General features: G+C 35.0%; 2 protein-coding genes across 3 annotated transcripts in view; one reads left to right on the top strand and one right to left on the bottom strand.

Annotated features, from left to right (window-relative positions):
* Positions 1 to 5,784: 5,784 nt before the first annotated feature.
* LOC113240301 lies at positions 5,785 to 20,920 on the bottom strand. 2 transcript variants are annotated; one of them, XM_026477573.1, is made up of 9 exons: positions 20,774 to 20,920; positions 18,467 to 18,627; positions 15,343 to 15,781; positions 14,956 to 15,109; positions 13,725 to 13,814; positions 12,675 to 12,833; positions 11,439 to 11,594; positions 9,034 to 9,136; positions 5,785 to 8,623 (listed from the first exon to the last, which is right to left on the bottom strand). In XM_026477573.1, the coding sequence occupies exons 1-9, from the start codon at positions 20,835 to 20,837 to the stop codon at positions 8,525 to 8,527; spliced, it is 1,425 nt and encodes a 474-aa protein (XP_026333358.1). In that variant the 5' UTR covers positions 20,838 to 20,920; the 3' UTR covers positions 5,785 to 8,524. The 2 variants fall into 2 exon arrangements, with proteins under 2 accessions (XP_026333358.1, XP_026333366.1); XM_026477581.1 differs by lacking the exon at positions 13,725 to 13,814.
* A 3,752-nt stretch (positions 20,921 to 24,672) lies between these two features.
* LOC113227460 (neuralized-like protein 4) overlaps positions 24,673 to 27,861 on the top strand; it is a 32,834-nt gene continuing 29,645 nt past the window's right edge. Inside the window, exons 1-4 of the mRNA XM_026460400.1 lie at positions 24,673 to 24,930; positions 25,119 to 25,220; positions 26,917 to 27,030; positions 27,130 to 27,297. Of these exons, the coding sequence (XP_026316185.1) occupies positions 24,763 to 24,930; positions 25,119 to 25,220; positions 26,917 to 27,030; positions 27,130 to 27,297 (552 nt within the window). The 5' untranslated portion in view covers positions 24,673 to 24,762. The remainder of the gene's footprint in view (positions 24,931 to 25,118; positions 25,221 to 26,916; positions 27,031 to 27,129; positions 27,298 to 27,861) is intronic.

The following is a 27,861-nucleotide window of genomic DNA, read 5'->3' as shown; positions in this document are numbered from 1 at the left end:
CACTTCGACTCTGCGCCAGTATGAGTTGAGTCTTTGAGGTGGAATATTTTCTTGAAATTTAGGACCACTTCTGATGTACGCTCTTTCCAACAAAAAAAAATATATTCACATATACCTACACTTCGACTCTGCGCCAGTATGAGTTGAGTATTTGAGGTGGAATATTTTCTTGAAATTTAGGACCACTTCTGATGTACCCTCTTTCCAACAAAAAAAAAAATATTTAAAATCGATTCACAAATCGTCATCGAAGTTATCGCGTAACATACAAAAAAAACATGCAGTCGCATTGAGAACCTTCTCCATTTTTGAAGTTGGCTAAAAATGAAAACTTTTGTTGTTGTCACATTAGGTATGATGAATTGTTGTTATGTATTAATATAATTCCCCAACAACAACAAGCAAAGATTTTGATTTGAAGTACATTTTAGAATGAACTATCAAAAACAACGAGAATATCTTGAAGTGCCATTTTGGCGAAAGTATATGATCATGTCGATTGACACGTAAATTACTTATCATTATCAGTATCCACTTTTTTGTAGTGTAACCCAAAACTTGTAAGTCGTAGCTAAAGTTAACAAAACGGCGATTCAGATTTTGCAAAGTTTACTTGATCAATACTTACTTTACCACTACAGTGTGAATACTAAAAATTTGCTCTGTGCGAAGTTTTTGCTTAATCATTTTGTTTTATAAATCCCAATATAGTGCGATGCGTTAGTCAATGTCAGTCAATTTACTTCACATAATCATGTAGTTTACATATTCCCCACTATTTTTATATTTTATTACTTATTTTATATAATTCAAGTATTTAGAAGTGATTAGTGCTTTTGAGAATAATACTTTATATACGGTATCCTTATTAGGACATAGCTTTCCTTAGTTTTATTTCCGGAAATTAGCTAAAAAATAAGTTTCCCTTATCATACATTCATGTTCAAAGGGTTTAAAGTTGCACGTTCTTATTTTGATTTTCCAATCACCAAACACTTTGCCACAAGTTACTATTAAGTAATCTATGCCACTACTGTACATAGCCTCGCTTTTTTAACTTTATACGTGACCACTATGTGATTAGGGTAAGGTTCAATTTACAACATAAAATTTTGACATTTTTTATCTTATATGTTTAGTTTTATAGAGAATTTACCTATTGGTTATATTTTAAAAACTGTTTTCTATAATATAAGGTATATATAATTACTTATATTAATCCAGACGAGTTTTATTAAAATCGGTTCAGTATATTTTAGTGTAAAGCAAGAGCAAACCAAACAAATACTTTTGGTGTTCTATTAATATAATAGTTTCCAATTCTATCACTTCTCGTCACATCATTAGGTATGCATATATGTATTGGAAATTTATTGTAAAATATGATAATGGCACAAACAAAAGATTTACCTATTCAAAACTAATGTTGATATTAACTTTTAGGTGTGGTAATTTGGACTCGTTGATGTCGTCTTGATGGTGGGTGTTCAGATTTTCGTAAGAGTTGCTGGGTTTCTCAGTATTGGTTTCCTGTGGCAATAACAATAGTGTGCTTGTAATACAGTCTTGCAATACTGATCTTTTGCTCAGTCATGATTTTGAAATATCTACCGGTTCAGGAAACATCCTGAAGTACCTTGATTTACGTAAAGCCTTTTACTTATGTAGTCAATTCGCGTTCGCTGGTCTACAATTCATAGTGATAATATTGGTAACTTGATAAGTTATTTGTTAATATAAATATATTATATTTTGTACTAGAATTAAGTTTTTTTTAATAAATAATAAGTGCGCATTTGACCTCCATCTCACCCGATGGAAAGTGAAGATGGGGTTGACGACGTAGCATGCACACTTAAATAATGCCTATTAATAATAATATGTTATTGGTTTTACAATATACTTGTATAATTATATACATACATACATTGAAAGGTCGTATATATGCAGAGTTATTTGTAAAATACTAACAATCTCCCAGGTCTGTATCACTAACAACAATTTTTATTCCATGACTTTTAATAAGTCATTAGATTTCTTTTGTACAAAAATGAAGTATTTCAATAGATCGCTCTAAAATTATTTTTATGAATGACAGCACGCAGAAGGCGTTGTTAGAAATGGCGGCCCACACACGATGTCAAGGTAATGAAGTTTTGCCTGCAAATTTTATAACATACTCATGACGGTCTTTATTATATGATTTTGATCTTGCCTGGAAACAGAAAGTTTATGAAGTCGATTCTTCTTCTTCTTCCTATCCTATCGATGGCATACACCTGCTGTAATCTTGCCATCATGGTGAAAGGTGCGGTAAAAGTTTATTTTTGGTAAATTTAGTATGTTTTGTAAAAAATATCCACTGAAAGATACCAAAAAACCTTTTTTGGATAATACTACTCGTATTCTCAGCTGTTAATTAATTGTTAGATTTGGCATGTTTGGAATTCTATTTCGTCTTTGTCACTAATAAAGGTTTTGTCACAAAAAAATTGTTTATTGTGTTTTCCTTAAGTTCCAGTAAGTTGTGTACCATTACGCGACTGGGTGTTTACCAATAAGTATAAATCAGTTTTTGTACAAAAATTAAAGTATTTAAAAATATCGCTACGATTGTGTTGTAGGAAAAGAAAATACCCACCGCCCACATGATTTTTATGAATGACAGCACGCGGAAGGTGTTAGAAACGTAAAAGTTTAGTATGTTTTGTAAAAAGTCCTGGAACAAAATTCGTTATTTATGGTATTACCTAGTAATATAGACCTGCCAGATGTTAGTATTTTACAAATAACGCTGTATACGTTGAATAGTTGATAAATGAAAACTATTCATACGACAATAATGATAATTTCATATCTTATTATATGAATAAAATATAGAAGAATAAAAACACCTATCTATGTACGGACGACGGCACACCAGACTACACATTTTCGTTCGAAAATCTCCTCCAGTGCAACGGAACCAGATACGTCAACGTGTGGCTTGATGTGCTGGCGTGGTACAAAGTCTCGTAAGTTTTTTGGTATCGGAGTGGAATATGCATTCAATAGCTTGGGAACGTATCTACTTCACTTTTTGTATAAATATAATTGTAATGTTCTGTACCTACTGCCTTAGTTTTACTTAATAAGTAAACAGATATTATACTTACCTTAGTTATATTATTATACAGATAAGACGCCACTGAAAAATGCCAGAAAGCCTTTTTCGGATACACTACTCGTATTCTCAGCTGTTAATTAATTGATAGATTTGTCATGTTTGAAATTCTATTTCGTGTTTGTCACTAATAAAGGTTTAGTCATAAAAAATGTTTACTGTATTTTCCTTAGTTCCAGTAAGTTTAGTACCGCGCGACAGGGTGTTTTGCAATATAAATTACTTTACAGATCCATGTTCACTTTATGTATGCATATCTATAGGTTGTGTTTTGCCATTCTTCTCGTTATCAATGAATTGGCGACAGGGGTTGTTAATTGTTCGACGTTCGGCCGAAGAATTTCTTCGGCTATTTTGCACGATTTAACCTCCACTGTAGCGGAGCATCTACCAATAATAATCAATCTACCTCCATTTTTCACACATACAGTTACTCAATTCGACTGTATGTTTTTTATGTTACGCGATATCTGCCTTTGTGAACCGATTTTGATGATTCTTTTTGTGTTGGAAAGACGATACCTCAGAAGTGGTCCCATTTAAATTTATAATAAATAAAATTAAAATATTCCGCCTCTAAGGGTGGCACACCAGTGACACATGAATTCGGAGTCGCGCACTTTCCGGTAACTGTAAAATAAAACTTGGCAAATGGATATAATTCCGCGAACTTTTGAGGTAAATTTTTTGTACTATGTATACTGAGATTATATTATTGTTAACATGGACTTCCACCAAGTGACGCCTGAATATTTTTTTTATTAGCCTGCTGTGTCCCACTGTGTATTAATTACTAAATAGGGATACAAGGATAGAACATCAAGTTCTTTGGTTTTGTTACACTACTGTGAAACAATTTTTTTTCGGATCATATTGCGTACCTATATTTGCTTTTTCAAACTGAAAGTTTCGGGCCCTTTATAGGCTCACGGCCCATTGGTCACGGCTGACTTGATAAGTGAGCTTAAGGATGGAGTGTTCCAGTTTTTCTTGTAGTCCGAAGAAGCTGGGACTAATTTTTTGTAATATCAAGTGACTGGACGAACAAGTTTGGTTTCGCGCTTGGTTGTAAGTGATACGCCTGTCCATAATGGTTGCAGAGCCACTCAGAGTTTTAAATCGCAAAGATCTGAGGGGCACTGCCACTGCGCCCGTCATCCTGAGACAAACGTTGACAAGTCCCACGCGCCTGTAATTTCACCTACATCCGTACCGTTCAAAATCGGAGGCAGTAATGCTAACATTACTGTTTGGCGGCAGATATAGGTAAGGTAAGAGTACATCCCTGGACTCTTTTACAAGGAGCTTTAGTGCTGCTAAATTCTAAAATTACTTGGATTTGTGAATCCACGGACCAAATAAATACTAATGTGAATCTTTAGCAGCAATATCTTCTCGTTTACGTGAAGAAGAGAATCGTGATGAAACGTGTGAAATGGAAGAATAACAAAAACTTGCTTTGTATACATATGATTTAATTTAACTACATTTTGACAAGAATTCAATTTTTTCCAGATTAAATCCGAATGGTTTCTTAAAGTACTTATACGTATAGGTATATATATTTATATATAACTTAAATATACGATGAATACACTGCTCCAAATTGGCTTCATAAAATATTAATTATTAGATACGTACCTAACACATAATATATCTAAAAATAATAATGTAATACTTAATAACAAACTGGCCTGTGACAGTCGGAGAAACATAACAATATGCTTATTTAAGAAAGTAGCATGTAAAGTAACGTATTTAGCGTGATCCCCGCTCTAAGGCAAAAAATAACTGTTATTTGTTGTTATGAGTAGTAACAAAATATACCGGAATTCCGGGCCAACCGCAATCCCCTTTAAAATAAATTATATCTTTAAGGGCGCTGAACAATGATGATTGGCGATTACTTCACGGACATGAGCCCAGCTCTTAGCGAGAAGCGAATATTTATAATAGACATCATAATAATTATAAATATATTATTGACAGGTATATTTATCAAAGTCATAACATTTACTAAAATATTATGAAATAGACATAAAGGTTAAATGTAAAGTTAGCGATAGTTAATAACTAATATATAATTATTTTCAAATAAGCAAAGATAATTTGTTTTATAATGGCACGAAGAGTCAGTCAATAACAATTGACAGAGAAAAGACGCGTGATTGGTTCACTATATACCGACAAGGAGTACATGGCATCAAGTCCATCTTGTATTCGTTGCTGATGGACCTGTCAACAGAATATTCTAATGAGAATCGTTCTCGTTCATACTTGGTCCGAATGTAGGTTGAAGATCAAAGATAACATATCCTTTTGTCCAATCTCTAATTTCTAATTTTGGATCTAAATTTGCATGAATATAGTTAACCACTCCCGTTTAGGGGAAACGCATAAATGTTTCAAAAAATAAATCACTACATATCATATCAGGTTAGACCCGAACATAGTAATATTTTTTATATATAAATAAATGATATATATATATATATATATATATATATATATATGATAATGATATATATACACATAGAGACAGGTAATTAGTTTTGATTAAAGTACGTAATACATCAATATATATAATTCTTATGTCTTGGTAGTTATATGTATTTTTGAGAGAGAGAGAGTGACTATGCTACAGCAAAATGTTTTAAAGTTTCATCGATTGTTATAGGTACCTACATTACCAATGGACCCCCCCGGATATTTTAAATGAAAATACTGAGAAGTAAAAACGGAACTGTTTCTCATATTGTGGAGCGCAAAACGTTTTTACCTTAAAATTATTTTGATGCTGACATGCTACTCTATGATATTTTTTGAGATGTGACGACTTTCAGCACCGCGCAGTTTAGATATTATATCATCACTTTGTGGTTTTTGTGTACACTTCGACACAAACGTGCTATCCACATAATATGTATACTTTTACGTTTGATCACTATTAACACCGTGTATTATTGGTGTACTACGCATATATTTTCTATTAGATGGACGTACATTTTTTCTGTATTACCATTAAATAACAATTTTGTATGGCATTGAAATGAAGCCTGGTCTTCTTTGAATAATGGCCTTTATGTATGAAGATACTGCGGCGCTTTGCGACTTCAAAAACTGAGCTAGCTATAAGTAATGCTGCTATGATTAATAAATACGCCGCCGCGATACCACTACCGTATGTTTGTTTAGGTAAGTCTCTCTGAGCCTAACTCATGGATTCCGCAGAATGCACGAAACGAAAGGTACTAAACAATCGAATTGTAGGCATATCAGTGTTCTGTATTTTTGATTAATAATCTCATCCGGACGTGCAAAGGATAGGTAGGTAAGTATACATCGGACTTGACAGGGTAAGCACCGTAGGTATAAATCTATCTATTACATGTACCTTCATACAATCATCGTTTTTTTCTAAGATGTTATAGTTATCTGTATTTAAATTTAAATATGCAATTATAAATATTGAGCCATTTAATAGACAGGACATTTTAAATAGATAATCAATAGATTTTTTTTCTATAAAATTGTACAGTTATAAATTGTGTAGAAGATATGTTTTTGTAAATTATAATTAGGGTTAAAATATTCATTAAATGCAGTTCAGTATATAACAGTACGTTACCTTAAAGTTTACCTAATAATTTTATGGCCAATTCGAATTTTGAGTAGAGGCCAGGTGCAAATTCACTGCTTATAATAATAGCTGCCGCCGTGATTAGTTGTCGCCTCTCCAAATTAGTCGTTGGTTCTTAGGCCGATAACATAAAGGTTTAATATATATTTACGATACAAGTAACACTTCTAAAATAACAAATGTGGATTACATGCTAATATCTTCTATCAAGGAATTATGCATAGACATTACACATATAGGATCATGCAATAACTATAATGTAATATTATGTACTACCCTAATTACCGGATACTGTTCCAGTTCGACCTGACACTTCGCTTGCATTGACGTTTAGTTTTAATTATGACAACTTTTCCCTGTACTTTACAATAAGGTACATAGGTTTGAAGAATTTTAGAGAATATTTTGTCCGTGTTACCTATGCCTTTCTAACTAGCTTCAGAAAACCAAGCGGAGACAAACATATCCACTTATTTCATATTCAAAGATTGTATAGACATCGCCAATACACGTCTGTTGTACAAAACAAAAGGAATGTCACAGGAAGAGACCATTGGAAGAGACAAAGTAATAAAGATGTAGTAATTATCTTCCATCTTTTTACAACACACGATTGACTTGTCTAGAATATTTCGACATTAGTAATTAATACTACACTAACTCGCATATGTCGTTTTTGCGTTTTTAATGCCAAATTATTCAGTAAATTTAAATTAAATTCAAAATAAAGAAAATTATACAGTATATAATATAATAAGTGTTAATCTTCTTCTTCTCAGCATGTCGATTCTGACGTTTATATTTGTGAGAACCAGTACCTAACGAGCGATACAGCATTAGCGAGCTTTACACAGACACTTTACCGCAAGTGATAGAGCGTGTAAAGACTCTGAAAGGAAAAGGGAAAGACCGCGCGGTTGCGCTTAACAGTCACGCGCTTTCGCGCATTTCAACACGCGCCAGTTTCACGCGGTCTATCCAGCGCTATTAGCCTTTACGGATTCTCTTTTTCTTGTAACACAAACGAACACGAGCCACCGCGCGCAAAGGAACGTTAGCTTAAAAAAATGAAACAAGTAATCGCGCACGATTGCGAGTGCAGGCTTTCCGGGCACAAACCTGTATGCTCCTGATCACACGCGATAGAGGGACTGTGTAAAGGGGGCTAATTGTCAGTGGCGTTGTACAGGTCCTTGCGTGTAGGGACAAAATATGTGCCATTGTTTGGGGAGAACACCACACTCACATGCGCTTCCGAGCTATAACCCCGCCTCTGCATGCTCTCCTTGCTTCGGGTGACTTGGGTCTTCAACCTATTTAGAGACTTCCAAGTTTGCCGAAGTAGATTATGCCTAAGCGGGAGGTGCTCCGGCAGCGGAATGAGTGATGACGTGTGGTAGCTCTTCTTCTAGAGACTTATTTGGACTTGGTTAGTTCCCCGTCCATATATGATGTAAGTATAATCTATGATGAATAACTTGTAGTTAAAATATTATTAATATATGTTTATAAATGAAAAATCTTGCAATTTGCGTAGTGTTAATTTCAAAATGACGACAAAGTAAAAATTGCATTTTTTGCAAGTAAATATGTTTTCGAAAAACCACACTTCTATTTAAAAGCCAAAAATGGCTTAGAAATCGAAAACGATTATCATCAAAAAAATCGAAAATGGGTTAGCTTATAATAGACTGTGTAATGATCGATTGCGCATCAGCGAGTTAGTTTTTGGGCTGCGGCTTCACCACCTCGCATTGACCGGGAGTGGCTGGAGTTGGATCCTCCGAGAAGAGAGGGTTCTTCACTTCCATGTCACCCGTCTAAAACAGAAAAACGCTAAATTATTGTAAAAATTATATATTTTCTTTTTGATATATAGTGACGGGACGAACAAGTCGTGCGCTGGTGATAAGTGACACGCCTTCCCATAGCAGTTGCTATCAAAATTATTGTTTATCAAAGCTTTAAATCGCAAGTATCTGAGGAGCACTGTCACCCTGAGACATAAGTTGACAAGTCCCATGTGCCTGCAATTTCACCAGCACCCTTACCCTTCAAAACCGGAAAGGATCAATTACTGCTTGGCGGCAGAAATAGGTAAGGTGGGAGTACCACCTGGACGAACTCTTTCACAAGGATATATTTCGTCTTTCTTTAATTACGACATCAAAATTATTATGATTGTATGATATGTATGATATGATGTATAGAATGTTATTAAATTACTTACAGTAGCGAAACCAGGGCATTCGTAGACGGTGTAATCACCTTCCTCGTTCTCTTCTTCAGACTCCGGATCAGATACTGAGCCGGTCCGTTGTTCAAGTCCGTTCCTGTTAAATGAAATAGTTTGAGTTGTGAATATAAAATTAAGTGTTCACTATGGTTTTTACAACTACTTTATGCTATATGAGAACGAGGACCAACTGCTGTCACCTTAGCTAGGAACTAGTGAGTACTAAATTGCTTTATTCTAAGTTAAAATTGTAAATTGTCGTATTGCTGCCACGTAGTCACTTTTAATTTCGCTGACGTAACGCATTTTAAGCCTCTCCAAGGATTTTAATGTCTTATTAACTATACAAATAAATATTAGACAACTAATAATAATATAATAAATAATTGTCCCGATCTCAAGCTAGGTAACTAAGGCGCATGTATTATGGAAATCGAAAACAACGACGCCGACGGTACTATACACGTGATAAACACTCAGAGATAATAATAGGAAAGTTTTCTACATTGGCTCGGCCGGGATCGAGATGCGCCACCATTGATGGTGGCCCAACCGGTGTGCAAGCAACTCGATCACGGAGGTCGTCGAACTGTTAACCCCTATTTATTATAATAAATAAATAGTTACGAAAATTGAATAAATTTCTTTAATTTAATTTTCTTTATATTGTAACTATTAATAATATTATTAATACAAAAATCGAACACACAGAAAAAATTCCTTGGGTCCGGCCCGATTCGAACCGACGTCTTCTGGCATACCGTGCCAAACGTTATACCAACTACGCCACTGAACGAACCAGCGGACCTCACAAATGTTTCTATGTGTTTGTTGTCGTGTCTTTGTATTTGCTTTTTCAACGACTTTTTTTATATAAAATATAGGTGCGCATTTGACCTCCATCTCACCTGATGGAAAGTGACGATGAGAAGGAAGGAGCATGCACACCTAAATAATGCCTATTTACTCTCGCCTTGACCCAAGTTATAACGCTCAGGGAACAAGTCTGCAGGCAGGGAATTCCACTCGATAGCCGTTCGCCATATAAAGATATTCCATTCCAAGGATATTTCAAAGATTCGCAGGAAGCGTTACGCTTCCACGAACGTTTGGAATATCCACAACATAGGGGTGGAACCCAAGCCTTTTTTTTGACGGGGGGGAAATCTTTATGGATACCCCTGAGCCCAGGGAGACTCAGGGGTTATGTGGGGACTCTCCCTTCAGACTGGAGGGCCTACCCCACTAAAACCCCCCCGGGTTTCTCTCTCGCCGGTTGAGTCGGCGCCGTGGGATCAGTGAACATTCACCACGACACCCCTAGTCCTCCGGTGATGGAAAGGGGAAGGCGGAATTAAATCGTGTAATTCAATCGCACACTCTCCGTGATATATCCTATAAAATACCGTTAAGCAGGTAACTTTACGGCGGTGTCTGCAGCTTCGCCTCCACTAATGCCTAGTCACCTATAAGCCTTTGGGCATGGTTGTCAATTGAATCCAAAGTGGCCAGTTCATATGTCGTAGAGCCATCCCAGAGGTGGCAGCAGTACTACATGCACGATCGGACTTGTGCTTGGTACAGCTGAAGCAACTGTCCCGATGTAAAGTAACGCCTCACCCTGGAAAGGATCCCAAGCTTCCTTGCTGCATTTTTGGCCATGGATTCAATGTATCTGCCGAAGTTCAAATTGGACGATAGGTCCATTCCAAGTAGCTGGAGACAATCGGCTATCGGTATGGATATATCACGAAAAGTTGGAGTCAACTCAAAGGGACTCCGTTTTGTGGAGAATAGACACGCCTGCGTTTTGGTAGCGTTAAATTTGACAAGATTGGCATTGCCCCAATCGAAGATTGCCTGGAGTGTCAAATCTAAACGACTTTTTAGCCGCAGCGCCATCTATGAGAAATCTTAAGTATTTCATCACCCAGTTAAATACATTTACAGCTACCAGCTCTGGCTAGAGATGTCGTTGTAGTTATTGTTTAGATAATGGTGTTAGAAAAGTATGATTCTGTGTTGCATGTTTGGAATAAGGAACTTAAACCTACGGTACTCTGTGATTCGAGTACTAATTAATCAATACGATTAAATCTATCAACTGTATTTTATTATCATATCCATTTTAGACTCTTGCCTCTCCCATGGCATAAAAGATCAGTTTAGAATTTTTGAATGGGAGAAGTGGTATGGTGGTGGTGTGGTCGTGTTATATGAAGCGCATTTATTTATTTATTGAGCATTGGCTACAGAGCTTACATCATACAAACTGGTAACATATAATTAAGAAACTCAAAACGTGATAATACTTAAAATAATAATTTATTTGTATAAAAACTGTAACTACAAAATCCTGCCTCTTTTTAGAAAATTGTATAATCTTTTGTGAGACATACCTTTCCATAGCAATTATTTGTTGTTTCTGATGTTGGTAGTGGTACATGTGGGCAGAGTGCGCGAGCTTGCGATCGCCGGAAGTGTCGATGGTAGGCCCAGTCACGCCATAAGCGGGATAGTCTACGTCGGCAGCTGCTTTTGCCTTTTTAGACAATCTAATAAGAAAACATAATTCATATTTTACAACAGCAGTAGAGTTCTACATGGAAAAAAAAACTGAAAAATGTTTTTTGAAGGTCATTTCTAGTCTAGAGAAATAGCTCTACGACAAGCGTTCATGCTACGTGTGCTACGTGATTTCACGCGTAGCTTATACTTATGCATGTCAGCCTGATTTATTACGAATTTAATTCCAGATGTTACATACGGTATTTTGTCTTTGAAATTTTTAAATCTACCTACGTTATTTTCAAAGCATCGAACCTCAGAAGGAACAATGAAATCTTTATAAATTGCCCACGTGTTCTGCGTGTCACACTCAGGCGTTCGTTTATCTGTCACAAACATTTTTCTCAGAATGTATTTGATATAGAAACTTGAATCTTTGCATAGTGGTACATGTTGTTGACCTACTTTTTACTTTAAGCTTAGCTCTAAAGGGGAAACGTTAGCAGCCTCCAAGGCACGACGACACAGGAAGCGGCTCTCGATATAATTTAACGAAAAAATGGTTATTTTATTAAATATAAAAACCATTTGCACTGTAATCAACACAAAAAATATTTTATCCAGACAAATTATGATGGTCCTTATTTTGTTTTGGTGAGTATAGACTATTTATACGAATTAAACCTTAAACGAATTATTTTTTAAATTTTATTTATTTACCTTACTACTAATAAGCACAAAAAACAGAATTACTAAAAATAATTATAAAACAATCTATGGTTACCTTTACTTTATAACTAAAAAAGGTGTACAGGTTATGTTTCAACATTAATTGCCCGTTATTGCGTTTAAAGAGTAAAAAAAGCGATTTCATACAAAAACGCAGTTACGCGGTTTTCTAATTCAGTCGACGAATATATTATGTATAACGTATAAGTATACTTTAAAGTTCTACAATCGAAATTGTATAGTATCCCCCTATATGTGAATTCGAATGTCTGAATTTTTTTTTTCGTAAATGAATATGTGATATAAATCCCATTTGTCATATGAAAAGGTCTTTGAAACTCATAAGTCTTACAAAATGAAGAAGTTATATGTACATACGTTTCATTGTAGTTACTTACGTGTACCATCCGAAAGCAAATCCCAAAATAGCCATGGATAGAGCTGCACCTACCGCTGCGACGAGAGCTACTCCATATAGAGAGTCTGCAGGATCCATATTTGAGTCACCTACTTGAATGACCAGAGGTCTAATTGTGACGTCGCCATCCTCATGCGAGCTGTCAACGAAGTAACAGGGTCGCAATAAACATGATTGTAAAAAAGATCCTATATCGACTCAAAGCAATTAGCATTTAGTCATCATTTAGTGCTCTTTTTATTCTAGACGACTCGAAAGTTTATTAGCAAACTTGAAGGAAGTTTAGTGCTGTAAGTCCAATATTTCAACTTATAGACGCGTTTTGGAAATATGAGCTTCAGCTATTCCAGTAAAGTTTCGCATGTGACAAAAATTGGCTAATATTTTGGTGTAATTATAGTTTTAGCTTGTTAAACGGATCGGGATTTATTTAAATTTCTATCAAAAATCGTTACTTGAAACGGCGCGTTTTGGAAAAAAGGCCGCGGACACGGCCGTGGGAACGCACTATTAGACTGTCCAAGCATAAAATTATTGAAATTTATTGAAAGGTCATTACAGTAAACTTCCTTCCGTGGATGTATCTAACAATGAAGTATAATGTGTTTCTAAATCCTATGCGAATATGATGAATATAATATATAATTAAGTTTATGAACTACAAGTATGAGTAATGCATTTTTTGGACAGTGCATTGCCGACGAGAGAGTGCTCACGTCTTTTAAGATTTGGTTTGAAAACATTTTAATTTTTTGTTTAGGTTCTTTGAAATGGGTACTAGTCCCGAGAGGTGAAAACTCGATGAACGTTTTGTGGCAACAAAAATAAATAATAATAATTTAATAATAAAGATACGGGACATCAATGTCGTAGATTGAGACGTTCGATTTCGAACTAGAAATTGGCGAAGACAAAAATTGTTCCTGAATGGCAAAGGGTTAGTTAGACATTTAAGGATAACAGGTGTATATTTAAAAAAGTTTCTTCGGGAGTCAAGGGCTCTAAGTGCTTCTTAATTAATTAATTTCACCTCTCCTCATCGAGTTGATTGCTTTTCAACCAGCGCAGTTTGGTAGGCACGGGCAGTAATGAGACGGGCATACGGTAGTCCTTATTTGCCCTGGAATTTATTAACTCTTTCTACAGTGTTATTACGCACTCTACAAGCGCAGTCTACTGACAAATGGGTTTTAGGCTTGTCAAATATTCATTCCATAATTCCTCGAAATAAAATTGGTACTCAGTAAGTTTCATTAAAAATTCTTGTTTTATAAGGAATTGTGGAAAAATATTAAAATAGACGGGTAGAAGAAACGGACACTTGTAAAGGCAAACGCATTTACACTATAAGTTTTTTCATACCAAAGTGATGGTATATTTGAGACCAAACTTAAGTGTTTAAGGACTATTAAAATGTTTTTGTATATCAATCGTAGGGCTTCGTTTACGGTAATATAAAAACACACGCAATATAACTTAACACTAAAGGACTTCGTTTTAATATTTAATACGATTTGTTCAAACGTCTTAAATTTTTAATTGCCGCAAATAAAACTCTTGGATTACTTATTAATATAAAATAAAAGTAGAAAACGAATGTGCAAAATCTTTTACGTCTCATACCACGTTTAGTAAAATTTACGATACGTAAATATATAATATTATGGTCGAATACAAAAAAGTAAATTTTGAAATGAGAATTGACCTAACGTTAATTCAATTTTATTAAAAAATTGCCAACACGACGTCACAAAGGCTTGCTGTTGTTGACAGAAGATTTTCACAGAGGCAGAAATTACTAGACACATAAACATATAATTTCTCCATGTTCACTGTCTCTTTTATTTATAATTTAAAAAAATCTATTAGATTATTGTCCGCTTTGTAGTGAACAACACCATAACGAGGTCGCTGATTGCCCCCGCTGAGTCAAAGATAAATTGCCATTAAGAACGATAGCTTCAGAGCACATTTAGCTTAAAACGAAAACGAATGTAAGGGAATCTAAGCAAGAATAAAAATAATGATTAGATGTGCATCAACCTAGCTATCAACGATCTGTCATAGAAGCTTCTTACATAGTACAAGCCCAGGAATTATTTATTATACTAATTCTAAATATACATAGGTATCCATACCCTATCATACAATGGTTTCCACTGAGGGGTGACCTCGATAAATGATCATATTACTAATTTTAGTTATAAAATAAAATGGAGTTGAATTAATTTTTAATTACTTTATATGTATGTAAGACTCACAGTCCAGCTTTCAGTTTGCCAATATCAGGTTCAACCAGATGTTTCTGCTTGCTCAACGTGGGATTTTGCCGAGTTTGTCGCGGAGGCTCGAAAATTAAAGAAGGTACTTTTGGTGCGGTGCCTTCGTGGTGCATCACAGGTATCATGGACATGCCTAAGCCAAAGTAATTTGAAGATTATTATACATATTATTTTTAGATAGTTACGACAAAATGGCACTTGCTTCCTATTACAATGATTACCTAATTAGGTATTTGGGACTTTTCAAGGCGAGAGTGAGTAGGCATATTTACGTGTGTATTCCACTCCATTGTCGATCTCATCGTCATTTCCCACCTATTTAGTTATGGAAGTCAAACCCATTAGTTTTAAAAACCCATGACTTACCTGAGGATTTACTATCATGATCAGTTTTGTCCTCAGCACTTTCAAAGAACTCCTTGTCCTCTGGTGTCAATGCAAACTTTTTCCAATTCTTATCGGTATATTTAGTGCCATTGTCCTCTTCATGTTTTACTGATTGAGCTTTCGAATCCCTCAGAGTTTGTTGCAATGTTGTTATCTCTGAATCCAAAAAATCAGGGCCGCCCGACATAGGCTCAGATTGTGGGAAATATCTAAATCCTGAGGCATGGGAATCCAAATTCAATGGTCTAGCACTATTCTGAATTTCAGGATTATACATATAATACTTATTAATGTTATCATCAATTATAATGTCGCGCAGAGATAACGGTTTTTCTGGAGGCGGATCTGGCCCGACCCATTTTAAAAAATATCCTTTGACTAGTTCTAACATATTTTCATCGTACATGTTGTCTATCTCCTGCATACAAAAAAAAAAAGATTTTATGACCGAAGTAAAATTGAAATGAACCACATTGTTATTATTATTGACACAAAGATCGAAAGAAAAATTCACATTCACTATCATAAAGAGAAATACTTTCGATTTGGCTGGAGTCAAACCATTATATGAATACAACTGTAGTAAAAACATCATGATTTTCAATAAAAGCAATGTGAACTACCTTTTTCTTTCGTTAGCTCATCAACATTACTATTAATCACTTTCTTAAATCTGACATCTTAGAACGTTAAATAACTTTTTAGCCGGTGCCCGCGACTTCGTCAGCTCAGGATAAGTATTTTGCGTAGCCTACTGTAATGCACTCATTTTTATAGTTTTAATGGTCCTCCTTACAAATTTTCATCCTCTATTTCACCTCCTTTAAGATTTATTTTTGTGACAAAAAGTAGCCTATGTCCTTCTCTTAGGTTCTCACCTATCTCTATACCAAAATTTATCATTATTAATTCAGCGGTTCAAGCATGAAAATGTAACAGAGTTACTTTAGCATGTATGACATTACTTTGGATAAGGTCTAGTTTTTAACCGACTTCAAAAAAGGAGGAGGTTCTCAATTCGACTGTATGTTCTTTTTTTAGTACGTATGTTACGCGATAACTCCGGTATTTGTGAACCAATTTTCATGATTCTTTTTTTGTTGGAAAGAAGGTGCCTTGATAGTGGTCCCATTCAATTTTGAAGAAAATCATCCACCTATAAGGGTGGCTGTTCACGCATAAAGATTCATTTTTATAAATAGCGCCTAAATTTTAGTGTAATGAGTAATTATTTTAATGGTTGATTTTGCTATTTTTTAATTCAAGGCGTTTTTCTCTCCCAATATACTTTGAGTAGTGAGAACCGATTTTTATTATCTCCTGTGTCAAGACTCGTATAGTGGCGAACTAGGGGATGAATCCGCGTTTGCGCACTTTCCGGTAACCGATTTCAATAAAACTTGGTAATTATATGTAATTCCACGTACTTTTGAGGTCGGTTTTTTTAGTACACTGTACTGAGATTATTATTAACATAGTATTATTGTCAACGATATATCTATGTATAGTAATATAATATAAAACTATTTGTTTTTTCAAACAAACCAACGTTTTGTGATCTTTACAGATCATATGGTCACGGTTAACTGGGTGGTAAAGTACAGTTCAATTCCAGTACACTAGAACTTTCTAAATGAGTGAAATGAATACAAAGCAAACAAAAAAAATATTGTCAAGTGGTCTGTCCCGGCGTGGTGTAGTCCCAAATTATTATTGACCAGCTTTTGATTGTACAGGGTTTGCAAAAATGAACTGTGATTTATTGTCCTTGTGCTGTTTTCGCAATTATGATAAGAATAACTTACCTATATAGAATAATACTGTACAACTAAATCGGCAAACGCTATACTAAAGCGGAAGTGGTTTATGATTAATACAATGAAGTATGGGAAAACCAGAAAATCAGAGGCACTGCCAAATTTGGAACATACATTATTAAAACTAACCATTTTTTCAACTTGTTATCTATTACACAAAAGCCTATTAATATTTGTAATGGTTTGCGTAAAACACAGCAGGCCTGTAGATAAATAAGCACTCGTTAAGGTTTGAGGTCGAAATCAGCCTCGACATGCTTTGCGTCATGAAAAACGGTAACAGGTTTCGATATAACCGGTGCAATTGTTGCTATAATTATTTTTTTCTTTTTTGTTTTACCAAACATCATACAACCATTCAGCGTTTACTACTTTATAGCTAAATCCTCTATATTTCGTACCTATTATAGTAAAATTAAAACATAAAAAAGTTGAAATTTATAAGCGATAAATAAACACATTATCTATTAATCTACATTTGAAATTTTATTAGGTTAATGACCAATCGCTAATTCGTTTTAAAATATTCGAGACTTTATATTTTTTTGCTGTTTTTTTTTACCATAATACTATGGCATTTCGATGCCTTACTTTCTCAAACTCGTATCTTATAAAGAGTGATTATTCAGGAGGTGATAAAACGTTCTATTTATTTTAAATTTCTTATCAAGGGGTTAATTTGGATGCATTACTCTAAGAATAGGTAAAAGCCAGTGTGTGAATATGAAGTAAATGTGATGTCAAATCAGCCGTCAACATTTGTATATACAACCCGTGTTTTGCATTTCAGTAACTTTGTGTTTTAAGATACGAGTTTGAGAAAGTAAGGCGACGATTTGCATTTATAAAGCAACATTATGAATTGTTTAAGAAGCACGTTGACTAAGAAGTAGTAAAAATGACATGGAATTGTCGTTTAAGTACAGTTGATTTGTAAAGGTGGGTATCCATTAGGTTCGCTCACCAACTCTACTACGCGCGTCTATAACCGCTCAAAAGGAGTCGTTAAGCGAATCACTACAAAAAACTAAGTTCTCCATCGCATCGACTTGCGCTCCGCGCATCTGCGATTGCTCCGCAGTTTTCATTTGAACGTTGAGCGAACACGAATGTTGTTTTGCTCGCGTCCACGAACATTCTGCGCTTCGCTTTGAGTTCGTGCAAAAACTGCCAACGCGCGGAGAGTGTAACGTTGCCTGCGAAATGAACCACTAATGGAGTAGTTGTAGGTGCGCGAACCTGCATACGCACCTTAAGAAATACAATATCTAAGTATTTTTACTTACACCGTTCATTAAATCCCTTGTAAAGTCGCCTCTATATCCGTATTTGTAGGGTGCAGTAAGCAGGCGCAACATGAAACGCTGTGCGTTCTCCTTCAACTCTTTCACAGGATATAATCCATCTCGATAACGGCGATCCCTAGGTACTCGGTCGTCATTGAACCCTGGTTTTAAAACACTTAATTGTTATTTTTCAGTTGAGTAGCATTTGTCTACATGAAAACAGGGACAGGTAAAGCTGTGACCTTATTCCCACTAGTCGTACTGACAATTCTACTGATATAACCAGTTGAATAACCAGCTTCAAATTGTTATATATTAGTGTACGTGGTTTCTTACACCCAATTAGTTAAAAAAATCCAAGTGGTTCTACATTAAAACACTGTTATGATATTAGTACAATGATTTTTATGCAAATGTAAAGACAATAGCCAGCAGTATGACAGCTTAAAAGTATTTATTTAATATATTCTACCACACAGACTTCCGTGTTTTACCATAATTATTGGTACAGTAGTTTGGAGCTTTGATTCAAACAGTTCTACCGGCAGAGCAATCAGTAGAAAAATCAGTAAAATTTATAGGAATAGAGGCTATAACAGACTCATTAAAAGTTAATACTTGTTTCGAAATTTCATAAAGTACCAACGAAGATATAGACATACTCGTATATATAGTACGAATAATAAATATATATATATATATATAATATTCTTGTAAACTAGAGTTGAGACCGGCGGTAAAATTTAAACACTATTGTCTTTGACACTTGTAAAATGCTTGTAAATAAGCAAAAGAATAATTTTATGATTATTTTTCTTTAAATCATTGACATTCGCCATTTGTAAACAAGCACAATTTATTAATGTATGGTATCAAAGGGTCGCGGAATCGATAAAGCCAAGTAAGACAATTGAAGACAGTTTTCTTATTAGCGGCTTCCTGTCCGATAGATGATTTCCTGCAATTTGAATCATAGAGTGCGAATTGTTCCTAGATTCAAGTGGTGCATATGCAGTTGTTCAATCAGTGTAAATCATAAATAGCAGGGTAACTAACTATCTCCTTTTGGTGCGATATTTGCATAGGTAATTACGACACGAATATAATATACTTATGTTGGTGTCTTGAGGATAATAGATGAAATATGATATGCTAGATACGAGACAACAATGTTTATTTATTTACTCTTACCAACAGCTTCAAACGCTGAATGAAAACAGGTTTAGAAACATACAGCCTTTTGCAGATTTGTTTCAAAATTCAGTTCATTGTGTCCTTAAATTTATTATCGTTCTTGTTTTAGCTTTAGGTCCCTAACAGTGATTAAGTATTTATTCTAATAAGTATTTCCTCTTGTTTGTCTATATTTTCGTATAAATTAAACTCCCAACCCTCTACTTTTAGCCTCAGCATCACTAACCGTAAATGCTGGAAGTGGCTCTATCGTCTATCATCACATATATTACCTACATGTATCCAGGTGCGGACGGATTGTACGATCAATAGCGATGAAATTCTAACAAATAGATGAAACAGGATTCGCTATGCATACGCATTTGCTATCCAATGTCCCAGTACCCCATTTTCGCTGTTTCTATTCGGATTTGGCCTTAGTTTGAAGTTGAGAAGGTAAGTTAATGTTCATGTGAAACATTTTCGACGTGTGTTGTACTTTGAAAGGATTATTCTATGCAATAGCGAACAAAATTACCAAACAAAAATTCGTTTTTTGTAATAACTTAAAATCAGTCAATTGTAACAGACAGTCCTCGGTCTGCCTCATACACGGAGCCAGGCCGAGGACATGTTCATTAAACATGAACTGCAAATGGGTAGTTATTTGCCTGGTTACATCAGATTTGAACATTTTATAAGAAACATTTCGCTAATTTGCAGTGCACTCTAAACTTGAATCGTGACAAAGTAAAAAATATATTCAAATTGTTTCGCAATACCTATTAATAATTATTTAGCTTTTTCAGGGAGACACCACAAGGGTGAATCGTGAGAAATATCGGTATATGCAGTCAACCAGATAGATACTTATTCGATAGCAGCGCGTAACAGGTGTCGGTGTGATTGCTGATCCTGTCGATAAGGCGAACAATAACGCCTTTGTCTTTTAATAAGGTACATTGCAGCAGACGCGTCGCACTTCATGAAATAACCATAGTAATGAACTGACTAGATAATAAAATTCGCTTTGACGAGGGAGGAAACGCGTTATCTATAGTTGACGATAAGTAGACAAGTGTGAGAATGGTTCAACGTTGTTCAACTTAATTGAAAAATGAATGAAGAACTTACCAGGGGGGCGAGCGATGGTGCACGCTGCTGCAGCGGCGAGGAGCAGCGCGATCAGCGTGTGCATCCTGTGGCGATTCGTCCACAGTACGCGTGTTTTGTTTTTACTGCCCGCACTGAAAGCGCGCCTCTGTCGCCGCCGCCGTCATCGGGCGCATCGTTACGCGTCGATCGATACCCCGCCCACATCTAAATTTACTGCTCCGGCACAGAAGGGTCTATATTCACGCCGATGAACTCTATCGCTCACTAAAGTAGTATTAGAATTGTACTTAAGTCAGTTCAAATGAGTTTCAGGATAATGCACTCAGTTGTCATACTTTCAATTATCATTCTTGGAACATAGCAATAAGGATCGTTTTCAGTAATAGTTATCAGTTTTACTTAACGATGGTAGTGTGGTAGTACATGAAATATTTGTCGATGGTTTAAATGAAATCAGAGACTTGTGGGATGCACTTTATAATTTACATCGATTTGAGTAGGTACATTCTGGATACATTCTACGACATTACGAATTTAGTAATATTTTTATAAGAATTGACATTCTATTGTTTAAGTAGATCAATGTTTGTCATTCTTTACTTGTTTAGGGGAAGAACGTATTTGCATTAAAAGTTTAAATAGGTACTAGATTCGGGGTTATATACAAATGGGTGAAATTGGGTCCCCGTAGCTGATACCCAACACGCTGTAAGCGTACTCACTGTAGTCCTACAGCATCGAGTATAGGTATAACCAGAAATATATACTCGATGTCCTACATTCACGAAGAAAAGTGGTGCCTATAAAATTAACAAATGAAATAAAGTGAACAAAATCCATGCGTCTGCTTCCACTTTTCAGATCGTTTATATCCCTTTTTCAGAATTATGGAAAATTTTCCGCATTTACTTAAAAAGTTATCGATGTATTAAATGAAACAGAAAAAAACATTTTAATTCAATTTTTTTAATAATGATGACATGAACATTTTTAAAGTAATTTAAAAACGACAAAGTCGTTAAAAATAGAATCAAATATCTAATAATCTTCAAATTAATGTTGTCAGTTAATATTGTTATTGAACAATATAAACTGATACCATTAATCGAAACTGACACTGGCCCTTAGGCCGCCATTAAGGAAATAGAATAGAATAGAATAGAATAGAATAGAATAGAACATTAATTTATCTGACGTCTGTCACAGCGCCGACGATAAATGGACTAAAATAGCTAGAAATGATCTTATTAACTGCCTCCTTGGTCGAACGGTTACCATGCCGGACTGCCACGCAGAGGTCTCAGGGTCGATTACCCGTGCCGGGAGAAATATTTGAATGGCCTACATTTATTTCTCTCGTGAGTTTGGGTTTCATTTGTGGTTGTCTATGTGTGTGTCCATAGCACCCGCGACACAAGGTCTCCCCAGTGCGGGTCTATGTTGAGAGTGTGCGTTATTATTATTATAAAATACTAGAGCAATTATTAACAAGTTATTTGTTATCCGATTCCAATTTCCCCAACATTCCGTTTGACTAAAATAACGAATAGAATATTATGTTTATGTTTATAAACCGATATCCTTTTGCGGTGTTTTGTTTTACCTCAGACTTAATTTAATGCGTTTCACACAAAGCGCACTACTTACCACGCATGCAAGCAAGCATGCACGCTTTGTACTATACATGTAGATATACCTAATAGGCAGGTAAGCTCTTGTCTTTACCGTAGCACAATCAGACAGTCCCGTTGATGGTGCTGTAGTATTTTTTTGCCATTGTCCCATAGCTATGTTTACCTTTGTTCGTTTCGTAATTCGCAATGTTAATAAGTCTTTTTGATTATGCTCGGAATATTTTATGAAAACAAAATGGCGCCAAGTAAGAAAACGTGGAATGAACGTGACAATGTGAGGTTTTAAAAGTGTTTTCATCTTTCTCTTCCACTTTTCGAATAAAATTTAAATAATTTATGCACTAAGTTGATCAGGTCTTAAAATCCATTTATGGTCCAATTTTTCTCCAACTTTGTTTTTTCCCTACCATGATTTTATACTTCAGCCGTTAAGTTGTAGCAGATACGACTGTCACTCGTTTTAAATTGTGGCGTCATTTTAGAAATTGAATTAACTCGTGAAAATTTTCGTAGTATGATTTTGTACGACTTTAAGTGTAATTCTAATTTAACACCTCAGCGCAGCTTCGCTCGGCTTCAAACTGCTTTTGGCGATGAAGCATCATGCAAGACGACTATTTATAGTTGGTTTGCGGAATTCAAACGCGGCCGTGTGAATCTCAGTGATCAATTTCGTGCTGGTTGCCCGTCCACTGCTGTGAACAACAACAACAACAGAAACATCGATGCTGTGCGCCGTATTATCAAAACAGACAGGCATGTGACATACCATGAGTACAATCATGAATACAATCAATACTATACAAACATTTGGGTGTGAAAAAGCTGTGCTCTCGGTGGATCCTACACAATTTGAGCTTACCAGATTCAACGAAGGGGCGTCAAATTTGGTGTGGTACATAGGAACAGGTGACGAAACATGGATTTACAGATACGATCCCAAAACAAAGCAGCTATCGAGCGTATGGGTCTTTCGAGTTGAGTCGAAACCAATCAAAGTGGCGCGCGTGCAAAGTGCCTCTAAGAGGATGATTGCTTCTTTTTTAATAAAACTGGACACGTGGCTACTGTTGCTTTGGAGAATCGTTGTACCGTGAATAGTTATTGTTACACGACCATTTGTTTGCCGGAAGTTATTGACAAACTCCGCAAAAATAATCGTAAACGCCGTTATTTATTTCCAAAAATTAAGAACCAGTTACGCGGTCAACGGTTTTCATCACCTGAAGAGGCTGTCGAATAGTATGAAAAATATGTTTCAGAGATTGTCACAGAGGAGTGGCATAAGTGCTTTCAAAATTGGTGAATTCGTATGAAAAAGTGCATTAACACTAACAGAAAATATTTTGAGAAACAAATTCATTTCTGACCACAGACAATGTCTGTGTTTCCGACCATTTACAGTATTTTTTTCTTATTCATTCCCGAAACTTATAGTGCGCCTCACGTATCATGCAAGGAGAATAATGCTACGTGGACACTGATGAACTCGTAAGATGTGAACCAAAATCCGAGTGGACTCCTATATACGAACTAACTCGTACGAGCGAACTCGGTCCAAAAGCACACGTATATAGTAAATGCCCTGGCTCAAACCAATTTTTACAACGTGTAAAAGAATTTTGAAACACAAACTGGCAGTAACTCTACTTCAAAATAAATAAGATTTCAATGAGGCACTATTTACTCAACTTCGTTCTCGGTTATTTTGTTATACGTCATGCGTAATGTAATATACGGTATACTATTTCTTTCAATACTTACAAAAAATATTATACAATTACAAAAAGGAGTGCTGCATTACTTTTAGACGCATTTAACCGTTATCAAAATAATATAATTGAATCATTGAATTGAATGATCTTTTTATACGGTGTAAGATCAATGCTTAATATCATAGTGAATGCTTAATATATTTAAAAAAACTCTCTTTTCGCACCTGTGCCATAGCCCTTAACAAAAAAACGTAATGTCAAATTTGTCAATGTTGCCTATCGAGCACGCATAGCGTAGCCCGTTTCAGATTTCTTGAACATAAGATCAAAGAGTACCTTGTTGTATACTGTAACGTAAGATTTTGAGGCTCGCTTTCGTCTGGCTTTTTCTCACGAGTTCTAAAAATAATCTACATGATATAAAACGAGTTTCTGCTTAGTTTAAGTTACCTTTTATTTTACAATCATTTAAGGTTTATTCACAATGCAACGTTCAATTTATAATCGTACAGATTGACTTTTAAATTAATTAACCACTTATATGGTAGCTGAATTTTGTAATGGCTGTGTAAATAATGTTAATAATGAGGTGTGAAAACAAGATTTTGATAATGACAATGTGTATTAACAATTACTGAGCTTTTGAATCGTGAATGTAATGGTATACAGAACAATGAGGTTCCATAGGAGGTGTGGTGACAGAGTCACTTTGTTAAACGACAATTCCACTGCCGTGCGTAATTTTGTTGAATTTAATCATGGCTTAATATTGAGCGCGGAACCTCTCAAAGATGATGTTATGTTTGAAGTGTGTATTGATAGGAAGGTATGTAAAACTCTTGGGTATTTTTTCTCAAAAGTGCGAAACAATTCTATGAATATTTTCTTTTTTTTTTATACTTTATAATGTGCGCTATATGACCGAAAAATGTACATTTAAAATATGATAAATAAAAAAGAATTAAATAATGTTCTTTTGGCTTTCTTGGTGATATAAAAGTGCTTCTTCTATAGGTAAATGTTTGGAATGGATCCCTTGAAATTGGAGTCACAACATTGGATCCGGAATATATGGAACTACCGGCAACTGCCACCAAGCTACGGAACACTGCTTGGGTAAGCAAGAAAATGTTTATGTTGTCATTTTATTATGTAAAACGGCTGATTGGAAGTTTTGATTGGTGAAATGTTTTGTTGTATAATTTTTGTAATGTTACATTTAACATGCTTAATTGCACAGTACAATTATTTGTCTGTGTAATTTCAATCTGTATTGCCTTTAGTATCCCTTCTAGAAGCTCACAAGTTTACCTCTGTCTTAGAGCTTGAACTCCCAGCACGATCAAGATGTACTCCCTGTGGTCTACAATTTTCATACGCTCTACATTATGCCATCCACTGACTAAAATGCGGCTAAGTGACAAAATAATTTTGTGAGATATCATAAAAAACCATAACCCAGTTTTAGATAATTGAAATGGTTTAATGTTCATATTTCAGCTAATGTTTCAGCTAAGCATCGTTAGGGTAAGGTCCGATACGTCGAAAGTTTTTGCTATTTAAAATGGATATTTGACCATTTGTTACTCAGCCGTTTTAGTTAATGGATGGCAGATATAAAATAAAATAAATAACACATTTATTCTAAAAAAAAATACATTTGGCTATAAACTCAAAGCCCATCAAACTGCAGTTTATTGACAGAGACACACTCTCATCATAAGCAATAAATATATAAATAATATATATATATATATATATATATATATATGCCCATATTGCCTATCGTAAAATACATAAACACTCACATATTTATAACGTCATAAAATACAGTCACATATTTATGTGAGTGTATTTTATGACGTATAAATATATCACAATCAATGGTACAAAGCTTAGTCATCTGAGACTTGTGATGACAATTTCATAAATTATTTTCGTCAACATTCAGATCATTATATATGACTGGTATTAAATAATTTGTAGGTGACCAAAGTAATTTACAGTTCTAGGTACAACCTTTATTGTTAATAGATCTCGTGGTATAAGAATATTCAGCACAATTCTTAAACTCATCCCTTCTGTTTTCCTCCAAAACTAATTATAGTTTGAATTTTTCTTGTACTGGCAATACAAATATATATATATAATAATTTCACATAGTTTTTCTCACATTTTTCTTTTACACTTACATTATATACATTTGTGGGTGACTGTGTCCTTTATCTACTGCTTGTGACCCTTTAATTGGTGTTGTTTACGCTTCATGAAGCTGAGGTGCCTGTTGCAGCAGGGTTGCTGTGATAACAGTTACAAAAGTGGACAATTTCCCATTTAATGTACACAGGTTTGTCAATTGTTGATAGGGCAAAGTAATCTTTGCTTGAAATAGCTTTTACTTATCTAGATATCAAACCAACACTAGTTGATTAAAAGTAAGCGAGGTCATAAACTTTAATTCTCTCATTGTGGCAAATTACAAAATATAATCAGGGTGTGATTATATTTTGTAATTTGTTACAATGGAAGAATGGCACAAGTGGAGTTATATCAAAAACATTTATTGCTCTATTAGATACAGAAAAATATAACCCACATTCTCTCCAATACTTGTAACTCTATCGACTAATATTGTAGATACATGAATCAGAGAGGATGTGGGTTGTGGACGTGTGGATTTTTCTGTATCTAATGGAGCAATAAACATGTTTGACATAAGTCCACTTATGTCATTCTTCCATGAGGAGTGCGTATGTTCTTATGATTATTACTGTAAAAGATTTTGTTCATGTTTTCTTTTGTTTCTTTTTAGATAATGTCAGGAAGTTCAGTTGTAAAAGATGGGTCAACTTTAGTCAATTCATATGGTCCAGAGCTTGATACATTACGAGAAGGCGAGTGTTTAGGTGTTATGCGAACCAGTAAGGTAAGTAAAAAAAAAATTCGACCTAAACATATCATGTATTATATTGAAATGTTTCATCATGACTTGACTTATTCTCATGTAATATGTATTTCTTTTCAGGGTGAATTAGTATTCTACATAAATGGTAGATGTCTTGGGATAGCAGCTCGAGATTTACCTCCAAGACTGTTTGCTGTTATAGATCTGTATGGTCAATGTGTACAGGTTTCTATTATGCATTGTAGCAGCAGTGGCATGAGACCAATTATGGAGGGCAGCTTAGATCAGGTGTGTTGAAATGAAACTACAATAATGAACATTTCTTAAAGACTAATGCTCGTATTCCAGAACTCTACTCAATGCTCAAGTCAGGATTGAGCAGATTTGAATAGGATTTCAAGCACTGGAAATTCGAGGCCTTGAGTATGATTTTCAGTGCTCACTGCAATACTCAAGTCCTAACTTAAGTATTGAGAGTTCTGGAATACGACCCCAAGGGTTGTATTCTAGAACTGTACTCAATGCTCAAGTCAGGATTTGAGCAGACTTGAGAATGATTTCAAGCACTGGAGATACTACCCTAATGGCAAGAACTTGAGTATGATTTTCAGTGCTCACTGCAATGCTCAAGTTCTGACTTGAGTATTGAGTAGAGTTCTGGAATACGACCCTTAAAACTTTTGTAGATAAACACATATTTAGTGTCAATATCAAAATAGAATTAAAAGAAAATACATGCTTTAATAACTAGTTGGTCTAGGTCTATTTTGAAAAATACTATTACAACTACTAATGAACTTTCATGTGCTCTGTTGAAAGTAGAAAATTGTTACTGAGCTATAGTGACAGAAA

Source organism: Hyposmocoma kahamanoa, unplaced genomic scaffold, assembly GCF_003589595.1.
Source record: "Hyposmocoma kahamanoa isolate Upper Pololo Valley unplaced genomic scaffold, ASM358959v1 100021, whole genome shotgun sequence".
Lineage (NCBI taxonomy): Eukaryota > Metazoa > Arthropoda > Insecta > Lepidoptera > Cosmopterigidae > Hyposmocoma > Hyposmocoma kahamanoa.
This window is presented reverse-complemented; position numbering and strand designations above follow the sequence as displayed.